The sequence below is a fragment of the Rhineura floridana genome, chromosome 6 (genome assembly GCF_030035675.1).
Source record: "Rhineura floridana isolate rRhiFlo1 chromosome 6, rRhiFlo1.hap2, whole genome shotgun sequence".
NCBI lineage: Eukaryota > Metazoa > Chordata > Lepidosauria > Squamata > Rhineuridae > Rhineura > Rhineura floridana.
The window spans coordinates 71,829,558-71,843,694 of NC_084485.1; the positions used below are offsets into that span (position 1 = coordinate 71,829,558).

General features: G+C 40.0%; 1 protein-coding gene across 1 annotated transcript in view; it reads right to left on the reverse strand.

Moving 5' to 3' along the window:
• Positions 1-4,269: 4,269 nt before the first annotated feature.
• Positions 4,270-14,137, reverse strand: part of DEF6 (DEF6 guanine nucleotide exchange factor) — a 74,155-nt gene continuing 64,287 nt past the window's right edge. The window contains exons 9-11 of the mRNA XM_061632326.1: positions 10,408-10,606; positions 6,696-6,786; positions 4,270-6,181 (exon numbers count right to left, since the gene is read on the reverse strand). Coding sequence (XP_061488310.1) covers positions 5,970-6,181; positions 6,696-6,786; positions 10,408-10,606 — 502 coding nt within the window. The 3' untranslated portion in view covers positions 4,270-5,969. The remainder of the gene's footprint in view (positions 6,182-6,695; positions 6,787-10,407; positions 10,607-14,137) is intronic.

Genomic DNA, 14,137 nt, shown 5'->3' on the forward strand with positions numbered 1-14,137 from the left:
TGGGAATGAAAACAACATAGTTTGAGCAAACCACCAAATCTAGATTTCATGGTTTTATTTTTATGGTGTTGCCAATATGTTTTCATTTATCTTTATTATTTTAAATACTGCCGATTTAACTTTGATACTGCTGCTGATTTTTGTTAGCTTTTACTTCATTGTATTGTTTTAATCACATTGCTAGCCACGTTGAAAACTATACTAATTGGACAGGATACGTTGCTCGCCACCCACGCTATTTATTATCTCGGTTTATGGCTTCAGAGGCTGAAATGAGCAAGGGGGAGTTGAGTTGAGCAGTGTCTAACCCACAGGCCAAATGAGACCCACCAGGACTCCCTTCAGGATACACTACCTCTTCTTAGGCCTCACACCTCCACAGTTCTATTCTGGGCCCTCAAGTGCCCTGCTGCAATACACTTGACCATTGCCTAACCCTTATTGTCTCAAGAATCTGGGGTGGTAGCCAAGTATAAGCGGACTTCTATACCAATATCTCCTGTCTTTCTCCCTGCCACTCTTTATTGATCCTCCTGCTTTTCTTTGCCATTCTGATCACTATTGGGAAAAAGTAGTCAAGGATCAGATCCACCAGGACAAGTTAGTACCTTTGCCCAAAGAGCAAAGTTAGACAGCACGGTATTGGAGGGGGAAAAGATTTCTTCTCTTTCTCTCACACATCGATGGTTTCTGGCTACCTTCTTGATCAGCAGCTGCACTTTGAATTGTTACAGAGGATAGCCAAGTTACTGCCAACACCCAAGAGAGAGGCTTGTGGCACTCTAAAGACTAACAGATTAATTGTAGCTTAAGTCTTTGTGCACTAGAAACCACTTCTTCAAATGCATAAAGAATTATCGCCAATGGGCAGGTATAGAACTGGGTATGTTTAAATTGGAGAAAATTATGCAGAGATATGATCGCTGACTTCAGATATCCAAAGGGCTATCATGTAGGTTAGAGCAGACTTGTTCTCTGCTGCCCCAGAGGGTAGGACTAGAACTAATGGGTGGAAATTGAAAGGAAGTCACTTTCAGCTAAACATTTGAGGAAGCTCCTTAACAGTAAGAGCCATTTGACAGTGAAACAGATGGCCTTGGGAGGTGATGGTTTCTCCTTCACTGGAAGAATTTAAGTAGAGGCTGGATGGTCATTTGTCAGGTCTGCTGTTGTTACATCCTGCACTGAGCAGGGGGCTGACTAGATGACCTCTAAGTTACTTTCTAACTCTTAAATTTTCTGACTTTATAATACATATCTATAAACACACCCACATGCATGTGCACATGAAGAAAAATCTGTAAATTTAAAAGCTCTCATTCCCAAAGGCTTATACCACAAGATTCTTTTTTGAGTCTATCTTGAAGTAGCAGCCTCATACCCAGTGGTGCTTGCGAATTCTACGAAAGCAAAAAATCAGTGTGGTTTTGAAATCAATGGTTAAAATTAGTGCAGTTTTTAAGTTCAGTCAAATTGTATTCAAATTCAGGTCACATCCACACCTTAAACTTTACGTACTCATTTGCTTCGGACCCTGCAAAACCTGTAGGATAAAAGACTTGAGGGTGTATGCCACTTTAGAGTCATGGCTTCCTTCAAAAAAAAAAATTCTGGCAACTAATTTGTTAACAACTCTCAGCACCCTTAAACTACAGTTCCCAGGATTTTCTGGGAAAAGCCATGCCTCTTAAAGTGGTATAAGAGTGTTTCAGATTTATGCTGTGGATGTGACTGTGAGGCGTCCTTCCCTGGCTCTCCCTGTCAGGTTCCTACCTGCTCGTGGTTACTGCCTGTCTCTAGGCACCACCAGGGACTCCACCAGTCCGGACCGCTCTCTCTTATGGTTTACCTATCCGCTCTAGCACAGATCTCAACAGATCCCCCTGCTAGGCAACCACCAGTAACGTCCCAATACTAGTATTCCCAGAGACTCTGAATACTGGTATTGTTATTCTCTTCACTGCTGCCACCATTTGTTACAGTTCTCCTTCAGCCTTGGTCATTACCTTACCCTCCCTTCTGGTCTGTGAAACCCCAGCCAAGGATCAGGCCTTTGGTAAACCAAATTAAGTATTTATTAAAGATAACAAAGCTAACAAGATTAACAAGATTTCTTCTTAAGGCACATAAGCATATGGTTTTACTCAATACTAATCCGAACTCCACCTCCCTCCTGGTAAACAACTCTCTAAACCCCACCAAGCAATCCACTCTTTCTCTTCTCCCCCCAGATTCCACAATTCACCACCTCACATTCACCCAGATTTACCTGTCATCCTTTCATTTATACTGTCAGCCATTTTAAACATTCAGCCAATCATCAAGCATTCTATTACCCATTCACTCCCCCTCCTCTTTCACTACTTACCATGTATACTCTAAACAACCAGCACTTACCATATATACACTAATATATAGGAACATCACAGTGACCATAGACAAAAAACTGTTCCTTGATTTCAGACATGCAAAATTTGGCTACAGTATCTTAAGAGTTGTCCAAAGCCATAGCAAATCCATGTTTCCAAAACATACAGTAGATTATAGTGGTCTAGATAGCTGCCTGTTGTTCAGTTCAACTGAGCAGGCCCCTCCTCAGTGGACTTTATGCAAGGCAAAAGTGGCTATGGCCCTGAAATCTCTTGCTACAATAACCACAGTCTCCAAAAGGTACCATATGCCTTCTTTTCAAGTTAGCAATTCAGCTGCCCAACCTCAGGCAGTAGTAGTTTGCATGCCTGAACCATTTGGTGACCTGTTACCTCCTTCTCCCACAGTATTGCCTCACTCTGCAAACCTTTCACTTTTAACAATTTTAAAAAATGTACATATTTTTGTACATGTTCTCCCTGCTCTACCAATGCGCACAACCACCAGGATAGCTTTTTTTAAAAAAAACAAGGCAGGCAGCAAGCAACAGTACAGCTATTCTCTACTCCCCTTCCATCTATTATATGTGAACTAGGCATCATGCTAAAATGTTATCTACTGTGGAAACCATCATGCAGATATAGTTGAAGTGCACTTTTACTGATTATCGAGATCAGCTGTAATACACCAAGCAGGTGTGTGGTGTTTCAACAGAGGACGCACTCAGCAACATGCTGCTGCAAGAAGTTTCTTCTCTGATGGCAGCTTAGTAGGACCAGAAATAAAGAGAACAGAAACAACACTGCTCAGTGTTTTTAGCTGAAAAAAAGAAATGTTTTTAAAAGCCAGTTGCCACCCACACTGCATATGAAGTAAAAAGCAAGCGGAGCTTATCTTCATTTCTTGAGGAGGGATAAAGTCTAAACAATAATACATTTATAGTGGTTGTTTCCTACATTCCATGCACAAGAATCTCTTCACCATGAAAGCATTCTACCAACATTTACAGAAGATGCATGTTTTCACTTCAAATGAATGTAACCTTATCAAGAGAAAATCAGCAACTGGAAGCCCCAGGGCCAATTCCAGTCCTTGAAGGCATATGCATTACCTCATTTGTTAACCAGTGGCAACAGAAGGATGTGGAAGCAACAGCACATATGACAGTTGAACATGCCTAGGCCACTTTGAGGGATAGAAGTTGGGATCCTGGTTCTCAAAGCGGCCCTCCAGGAAATCTCATTGCTGGACAGGGCTCTGTAAGATTCTATGATAAAAAATAAAGTTTTCTATTAAGACATGAGAATGTTTAATTGCTAAAAAGGAAATGCAAAACCAAGCAATTCCTGCCTTCACTGGCCAATATGGTAAGCCTAATCTCTTGGATGGGGTTGTAAAAGAGATAGGCGTTATTATGCAACACTTAGGTCCCATACTGAAGCACTGGCAAGTCTTGTTTTTTAGAAAAAGGACCAGGTGCAGGTAACGGGAAAAACCCAAGACTCTGGACAGATGCTGCTAGTCAGAGCAGACAATCCTGGGCTATGTGAACAATGATGAGCATACAAACTGATCATTTACTGTTTGTTAAGTTTGCAGTGCCATCACCTGTGACAAGGAGTAGGTGATAGACTATATGCCCAATGCTGCCTCTTCTTTATACATACATATCAGTTAATAGGTACTGTCAAAACCAACTGCTCCCATCTTCTCAGAGAAGAATACACACCCTCAGTGATTCACATTCAGTTTGCTACTAGATGCGAGAAATTGTCGATCAAAGATAGTATGAATAATTCATGCCTTATTATCATATATTTATGATCTTATTTATTTATTTATATTATATTTATTTATTATTTCAATTTATATACCGCCCTTAGCGAAATAGCTCTCAGAGCGGTGAACAAACAAAATAAAATACAATATATCATAATAAAAATACAAAAACATATACAAACAAACAACGAAAAGCACAGCAAAAACAAAATAAATACTACAAAAATTAAAATACAGATTAAAAGATTAAAGATTTAAAGATTAAGATCTTCATTTTACAAGTATTAGACACAGTGGAACAGCTGCCCATTTCCACTGAAGGTAGGGAAGGAGCATTACTGAATGCTCCAGAGAAGGGTAGGAGGGAAATCCCTGCACATAAAAGTAACTTATCAGGAAGAAGGCCAGACTAGAATTCTTCTCCCCAGTATTGAAATTTAAACACATGGAGAGGAATTTGATAAAAGCTTAGATTATTTTTATTGAGACTGTACCCTGACAATTGTTTTTCAGAGAGTTGAAGCTGGTATGTCAGAACCATCATTGCTCATGGTGTATCCCTGGTCAAACAGGGTTTGCAGGCTTTTTTGTAGTGCTTCGGACCCTGCAAAAACTGTGGGACAAAAGAGGGTGCATACCACTCGTACCACTTTCTGCTCTGAGAAACTACTATTAATCTTTCCGATTCCTAGGTTGCCATTCTAAATATACTTTGTAAGGAGTAAGTCCCATTGCATTCAGTGGGACTTATTTCTGTGATTAGGTTCACATTTTATCATGCTATAGTGCAAAGATAAGGTCCCCACTTCAAACTTTTTTTTAACTACTTCTATTTAGTTAGAACTCTTTTCTTACGCTGGAGCATAATATCTTTCTCCTTCACTTTCCCACCCTGTCTTCCACTAATCCTTCCTTTCCCTTGCCTTTCTTACTACTCTCCATCCCCCCCCCCCGATTACGCACCAGGAATTCTATTTACAGTTGCTTTTATAAGAGACTCTTCTTAGGACACCAGCTGTGGCCCCTCTGCAAAATGTTATGATGGATCTTCCAGGGCCTTTCCTCTCTCTAAAGAATTCTTAGCTGGCTCTTTGCATTTTGGAAACAAAAGGGGCATATATTTCATAATGCTTGCTAAAGAAAAGTACAGATTTTCAGTTTAAAATTCATACTATATATTACACAGCTGTCCACTGAAGTTGATTGTTCCAGACAACCTCTTTGACAAGGTTGCCGATTGGTTTCAAGAGAGTTAGAAACATAATTCATTACACAAACTCTGGCTGTACGTGTTCAGTAGCTTCAGCTGCCAAATAATAAAAGATTAATGAAAGAAGCAGAAATTAAACAATATTACCCTGAAGAAACAGGGCCTAGTTTTTTTATATGAACATATTCCAAACCACAATAGTGCATAATATAGATTTTACCATTAAAAAAAAAAACTTTTAAAGAGAATGAATGACAAACTTCTTGGCATATTACAGTGGTGGTAACCAGCAACAGCAGCCGTTAGGAATTCCTCGTGCCAGTAAGAGCAAAGTATGAGACAGTGTGACCAGGATTTCTCATCTTCTGCTGAGGCCAAATAAAGTGTGCCACAGTGGGAACTGTAACCCCAAAGAACCATATTCATGTATTTTGGATTCTGTCCATTTTATATACATCAGGTGCTAGAATCATCACCATACTTCCCTATACAATCTTTACATCTGTTCAGTACTCATATGTATATAACCACAGCTATTTCAGGCTGTTGTGGTGTCTAATTCCTGGTCCCTAAACTTCAACAAGTGGGTTTGCATCACTTCTGTAGCTAATCAGAGAGTTTCTGAACTAGGATTTTTCTTATCAGATGCCTGCAGCTGCTTCTCAGTCTCTCCATTTAGGTTTTCCTGGTTTCCATTCTTCATAAAAGAATCATCAGATTTCTTCTTTTCCAGATTCTGCTTCAGTTTGAGGGAGGAATCTCTCCTGGACAGGAGTGCAGGACTGAAACCAGGGAACCCTCCACTCACTGCTGTACGCTTGTCTAGAAAGAGATGAATACAACCACATGGCAGCTTAACTTAAAAACAAAAACAAAGTATTGTCACACATTGGCTCATCACTATCAGTGCAACCAAGCATCTTCAAAAATGTGCAATGTAAAAGTGTGTGTATTCAAAGTACATGTAGTCTCCTTTGAAATGGAACTTAGCAGTCATGGCAAATAACAGCACAGGACACAAATGAGCAAGTTGGAATGTTCCAAATCACTGGAATTAAACAAGGACATTTGTATTTGTATAAGAGCACAAAGGCTCTTTGAAACAACACTATGGTTCATAAAACCTGGAGGGATTTGACCTCTGCGCACAGTCAAAAGGAACATCAAAAAGAATCACCGCTATCCCTTTCTACAACACAATATTATCCCCTAGTAAGCAAATAACTACCAGATAGAGCTGTGTGCAAGTTTGTACCAACAAGTTAACTGGCTACAATTGTTGTTAGATTTAGCCTTGTATTTGCTCCAAATTTGAAAATGGTGTGCAGTCACTTACCTCCTGGGGCAATGGGGTGCATCAGCCGATTCATCTGAACATTCCAGTGTTTTACATTCGTGCTGGCTTGTTGGAGCTTCTGCTGGGCCAACTGCAGTGAAACGGGGAAAGTGTTAAACAATCAGAAAACACCACATTTTAATCATGTTTGTTTGTTTATTATTTTTATATATGCCCATCCAATTATTCAGGGCAGTTTATTATTAGTATTTATTCAATTTCTTATGCACCTTTCACCATCAGGTCTCAGAGCAGGTTACAACAATTTAAAGTTCAATATTAGAAAGAGTTTAACACAAATTACAGTGATAGAAAACATTAAAATATAAAATACAAATTACAGCAGAATTAAAGAAACACTTAAACCAAGATTAAATAAAGCACAACAGCAAAAACTCCAGCTTTGTATAGCACTTTGAAGTGTTCAAAGTGCTTTACATGCATTAAAATGAAGAGGCAACAATGAACCACAAGTCTTGAACCAGGGATGAGACTGTGCTGGGACCATCAAGGGGCAAGCATTTCCACCTGCCTTGCCCCACCCCTCTGCCTGGGCCTTATCAGGAGGAGCTGCGGGCTGAGTCGTGCTGCTGCAGGGATGAGACTGTGCTGGGACCATCAAGGGGCAAGTATTTCCACCTGTCTTGCCCCACCCCTCTGCCTGGGCCTTATCAGGAGGAGCTGTGGGCTGAGTCATGCTGCTGCAGGGATGAGACTGTGCTGGGACCATCAAGGGGCAAGCATTTCCACCTGCATTGCCCCACCCCTCTGCCTGGGCCTTATCAGGAGGAGCTGCGGGCTGAGTCGTGCTGCTGCAGGGATGAGACTGTGCTGGGACCATCAAGGGGCACGCTTTTCCACCTGCTTTGCCCCCCACCCCTGCTCTTAGTGACATTTTTCTGGGGACTGCCCTTTACCAGGAAGATGAATGATTTTGGTCTGCTGTTCCTGTTTTTTTAGAGATGTTAGGACTTTGTTAGTTTGATTTTTTTTTGTAATTTGTATTGTTTTTATTTGTATTTTGTATTTGTATTTTTTTGTGTGTGTGTAAGCCGCCTTGGGGGCCTATTTGGCCAAAAGGCAGCCTAGAAATAAAACATTACATTACATTGAACCAGTTGCAAGGAGTCATCATCTTGCTCCTTGAATGAAGACTTGTTCTATTTATTATACAGCAGGGAGGCCTGTTGAAATCAACACGGATCAGTAGTAGGGCTGCATTGTTTAATTGGTCTAACCGATTACAAGATTAAAACTTCCAATTAATATTAGTCAGCTGTTTAAGAACCTTTACATTATTTGGACTATGTGTACTGATAAAAACTACAGATGTCAAGAAGGAAACGCCTCTTCTAAGAGGAGGCCTCCTATGACACATGTGTACACCATCTGAAAAACAAAATGTTTATTTCTTCAGAAGTATTGTTTTTACTTGTATACAAATGTTATTAAATTATTCATTCATGTGCTTCAGTTAATTCACGAACCACCTAATAGTGCAATCCGAATGAGGGGGTAGGGAGGAGCAGAACAGTGGATCAGACACATCTTAAGTCGTGCTGGCTGACGTGGATAGGATTTTCATTGCTGTTTGTGTTACACCAGTTCCTGGGGTTCCACAAGGCTTCAGATTCATTGGATCCCATCCCATGGGTGCTCCACTCTTACCCCTTGAAATCCTATTTCAGGACTTTCTATGCCCTATCACTGGCAGGAGAACCACTGGTGGGAAGTAACCATCCACTGGGGGGGGTAGCTTGGGTCTCTGCTGTGTCACAGCCCTGCTGCAGCAATGCTCCTTTATGCTGAAAAAGGCCGGAAAAGAGGAATCTACATTTTATCCTAATACACATACCCAACGATTGGCATGGGGTGGGGTATTCAGATTGTGCTTTACGGTTTTTTTTAATCAAATCGCAGCTCTAGTAAAAAGGCACTCTGTGATTGGTAGGGTCGGTGCAGATGATTGGCTAAAGTCACCAATAATTCTCGAGGAATATATTAGCATTGAAGTGCACTCGACACCTCGGAAAAATCACTCATTCCAGAATCTTTCTCAAATGGCAAAAGGCTGGGAATGGATGATAATCACAGGAGTTGCTTTGTTCATTTTTAAAGAAGCTACTAAATGACTGGTGATTTGATCACCTTATATTTTCAGGGAAGTGCTGATAACTATAAAAAAAGTTAGCTTCAGTACTTCTGTTCAACTGAAACAAAGGACTGGCATATTCTTTTAGTGCTTTTGATTCCCACAATCAAGAACTGAGGGCAGGGTGGGCTCAACTGCATAAGCCACCACACCAATTCCCAAAGACAGCAATATTTTTAAGAGTGCTAATGAAGCAACATTCAATCCAAGAGCCAAGTCTCCTTGTAAAGTTACCAGGGGTACTGGGATGCAATTTTCACACTACATACACCATCTGGAGCCATCTTTCTACAGTGTACCATACTGCTTTTCTGCTAATGATTTTCTTTGGTCCAGATTCCACAGTTTAATGAGTGTGTCTATATGTATGGAACAGGTTTGAGTAGAAGGCTACACAAGATGGCCTAAAAAATATGGTAAAACAAACAACAGCAAGAGCACAGATGACTTATTTATGTACTTTTGTGCACTTAACTGGAAAGAGGCTTTCTGTTGAAACCCACAGCTTAGTCCTGTCTGCTACATCAGTCCTATGTAAGTATAATTCTGCTTCCAGGATGATGGCCTGTACTAGTATAAATTTAATTTAAATGTAAAGGTTGTTATTATTATTATTATTATTATTATTATTATATCACAGCAGGAGTATGTTACAACAGTTTAGAATTCAATATTAAAAACAGGTGTCAAAGGACACATCTCAGGTGTCAAAAACCAGGGTAAAGAGGTGCATCTTCAGCACTGATCAAAAACTGTACAGTGAAGGTGCCAGACACACCTCTGTGGGGAGGGAATTCCACAATTTAGGGCCCACCACAATGAATGCCCTCTCCCAGGCCACACACACACAGCCTGAACTTCTGAAGGTGGCAGAACTACCAAGGGGGCTCCCTCTGCTGATCTTAACACCTGAGAGGGTTTGTAGGAAAGGAGGTGATCTCTTTGATATTTGGAGCCTAAGTCATTTAGGGCTTTAAACACCAATGTGAGCACCTTGAACTGGGCCTAGAAACAAACTGGCAAACAAGTAGGTGCTTTGGTATCTGTAGTCTCACTTTCTTCAATATTAATCAAAATTATGACCTTAACAAGAGCATCTGTTTTTAAGATGGAAATGCTGACTTCAACAGTTAAGTAATATTACATTGCTCTTAGCCTCCAGGCCCATTTTGCGTGAGATTAAGTGAGCATCTATCATATTTTGGAAATGCCTTCCCTAAAGAGATTCACTTTAGATCTTGCCTGCTGGCATTCATGAAACAGGGAAAGCATTTTCGGTTTGCAAATACTCAGCACTCTTAGAGGGATTTCTAAAATGAATGAATGAAACTATAAATATTTAAGCCTTTAATGTGGTTGCATATTCCAGTTTTTCACCATGCAAATGTTATAATCATTTGACTGTTATACCATGTTATTAAGCATGCCTTAATAGTTAGCCACTTTCTATCCTGCTTCCCCAGAAACAGCTCAAGATGGCAAACTAAGATAAATGACATGTTTCCATAGGGCAAATCATTCTAAGAGGGAATGAGAAGCAGGGATATCTCCACTACTCACCATGACGTCCTGGTCCACCCTTTCTCTGTTAACTCTCACTTCTTCCAGCTGCTGTTGGGCCTCTTCCAGAAACTTGCTCTTGTTTTCCATCTCTTGCTTGAGGACCAGCTTTTCATGTTGGGCCTTGATGATGTACTCCTCCTGCTCTTCCTTCAGCTTCATCAACTGCTTCAATTTTTCTTCCTCTTCAGTCAACAGCCTAACAAAATTGTGCAAGAGTCAATTACAGTTCACACACACAGAGAGTCCATGGGTTATATTCAATGTAGCACTAAGGCAATAGTTCCATCGACGCAAGGATTTCTCCTTGTGTGAGGGAACAACCTCCCCTATTCCTCTCCCCAAGCACCTCATAAATTTGTTCTCCAGAGCTGATTTGGGAATAACATGGGATGCACATGGGGGGGGGATCTGTTGCACCAGCTCTAATGCAAAAAGTTAGTTGAATATCGTCCCATACTGTGAAAGAAAACAACATGCTCTGCAAGAACAGTGCATAATTGCTTATGGCATAGTGAAGAGGTGGAAAAAAAGAGTGCAGGGAAACTCAAATATCTGCTTTATCCATAACTCTCATTTTTTATGATCCCAGGATTCAATCCATTGCCAAGTACTTTAATTTCACCTTTTGCAATATTGCAAAATATGGTCCTTCCTCTCCATCCTCTCAGCAAAAACTGTGGGTCATGCTCTGGTCATCTCTCAAACTGACTACTGCAATCTTTTCCTGTCTGGCTTTCCATTGTCTCACTTCAACCTCTATCTACAACTATTTCATCAAAATAATTCACCTCTGTTGTCACGCTGACCATGCATCTTCTCCTTAAATCCCTATGCTGCCTTCTGTCTGCTCCCAGAGCCAGCACAAATCCCTTGTCCTTTCTTTTAAAGTCCTCCAAGGCCATACCTCTACCTTATCTTTCTGCCCTTATCCTGATACATGCCTGTCTATGACCTTTGCTCCTCCAGCCTCAGTTGTCTGAAGGTTTCCTGTTCCCTCAAAAGCTTCCCCCCCCTCTATGATGCACACCTTAACGTGGTGAGGGGGTTTGATAGTGTTGAAGAAGCTAAGAGCAATGCTGTCAGGAGTCTAGACCAAGAGGCTAGACTCCTAGCAGGGGCACCCAAGGCAGAATGAAAGACCTCAATGGATGACTGAAGAAACCATTTGGTTAAAGAGAGAAGGAAAGCGAAAGCAAAAGGAGATAGAAACAGTCAGAACCCTAAATGCAACAATACAGCGACTTGTATGCAGGGACAAAGAGAACCATTACAATAGTTACTGTATAGAAATAGAAGAGGACAACAAAAAGGGTAGAACAAGAGCCCTGTTCCAAAAGATTAGAGAAATGAAAGGGAAATTTAAACCAAGAGTAGGGATGTTGGACAATCAACAGGGGAACACACTGACTGACCGAGATGAAATAAAGGGAAGATGGAAGCAATACACTGAAGAACTCTATAAAAGAGATGGCAGGATGACAGATTCATTCACGGAGGAACCATATAATGAAGAACCAGAAATTTTAGAATGTGAGGTGAAAGCTGCTAAAATACTTGGAAGAAACAAATCACCAGGAATACATGGCATACTGATAGAGTTGCTACAACCTACTGAGACTGAATCTGTCCAAATTTTGACTAAAATCTGTCAAGAAATATGGAAAACTAAACAATGGCCCACAGATTGGAAGCGTTCCATATACATCCCAATTCCAAAGGAAGGGGATCCCAGGGAATGCAGTAATTATCGAACTATTGCCTTAATATCCCATGCAAGTAATGCTCAAGATTCTACAGAAAGGCTCTTACCATATATGGAGCGAGAAATGCCAGACGTCCAAGCTGGATTTAGAAAAGTAAGAGGTACCAGAGATCATATCCAGCTACAAAAGCAGCAACTGCTGAAGGGGCCAGAGACTGTGTGTGTGTATGTGTGCGTGAACCTGCTGCTCGGGATGTCTATGGACTACTGGGGTTAGTTGTTTTTTAGTTGTTTTGGGGGTCAAGATTTAATTTTGGAGATTCATTTTTGCTGTTATTTGGACTATAGCATATTTTTGTTAAACACTGTTGTGAAGTGTGTGGGGATTGTTTAATTGTATATTGAGATGTTCTCATTAGTTTGTTGTTTATTATTATTGTTTGGCTACTTATATACTGTGTATATTTATATGTTAAAAATAAAAATGCTACTTATTTGCTGGGAAATTGAAGATTTTTATCTAGGCCTTTTTATAAAGTGTTTGGTTCTCTTATTGTGACACATTTAAATGTTTTTTCTTTTCTTTTAATAATGTTATTTGTTATTTAATTTTGAGAATTGCATTATTGTATTTATGCTTTATGATGTGTTATATTCATGTTTTTGTAAGCCGCCTTGAGGGCCTTTTGGCCATAAGGCGGGATATAAATTTAATAAATAAAATAAATAAATAAATATCACAAACAGACATTGGATAATGGAACGGACCAAGGAATTTCAGAAGAAAATCATCCTGTGCTTTATAGATTACAGCAAAGCCTTTGATTGTGTAGATCATGGAAAACTATGGAATGCTTTAAAAGAAATGGGGGTGCCACAGCATCTGATTGTCCTGATGTGCAACCTATACTCCGCACAAGAGGCCACTGTAAGGACAGAATATGGAGAAACCAATTGGTTCCCCATCAGAAAGGGTGTGAGACAGGGGTGTATTTTATCACCCTATTTATTTAATCTATACGCAGAACATATCATAAGGAAAGCAGGATTGGACCTAGATGAAGAAGGTGTGAAAAATGGAGGGAGAAATATCAATAATTTAAGATATGCAGACGATATCTTACTACTAGCAGAAACCAGTAATGACTTGAAACGAATGCTGATGAAAGTTAAAGGGGAAAGCACAAAAGCAGGACTACAGCTGAACATCAAAAAGACTAAAGTAATGACAACAGAAGATTTATGCAACTTTACAGTTGACAATGAGGACACTGAACTTGTCAAGAATTATCAAAACCTTGGCACAGTCATTAACCAAAATGGAGAAGAAGGCTAGGACTGGGGAGTGTAGCTATGAGAGAACTAGAAAAGGTCCTCAAATGTAAAGATGTATCACTAAAGTCAGGATCATTCAGACCATGGTATTTCCGATCTCTATGTATGGATGTGAAAGTTGGACAGTGAAAAAAGCGGATAAGAGAAAAATCAACTCATTTGAAATGTGGTGTTGGAGAAGAGCTTTGCGGATACCATGGATTGCAAAAAAGACAAATAATTGGGTGTTAAATTAAACCAGAACTATCACTAGAAGCTAAAATGATGAAACTGAGGTTATACTTTGGACACATCATGAGAAGACATGATTCATTAGAAAAGATAATAATGCTTGGAAAAACAGAAGGGAGTAGAAAAAGAGGAAGGCCAAACAAGAGATGGATTGATTCCATAAAGGAAGCCACAGACCTGAACTTACAAGATCTGCACAGGGTGGTTCATGACAGATGCTGTTGGAGGTCGCTGATTCATAGGGTTGCCATAAATCGTAGTTGACTTGGAGGCACATAACAACAACAAAAGCTTCCATTCTTTCTACCTTTTTTAATTATTATTATTATTATTATTATTATTATTAATAATAATAATAATATCCCACCCTTCCTTCCAAAGGAGCCCAGGCAGCCAATACACAAACAATAAAACATCTAAAAATTCTAATTCTAATACAGATGCAGACCAGGAAAGATC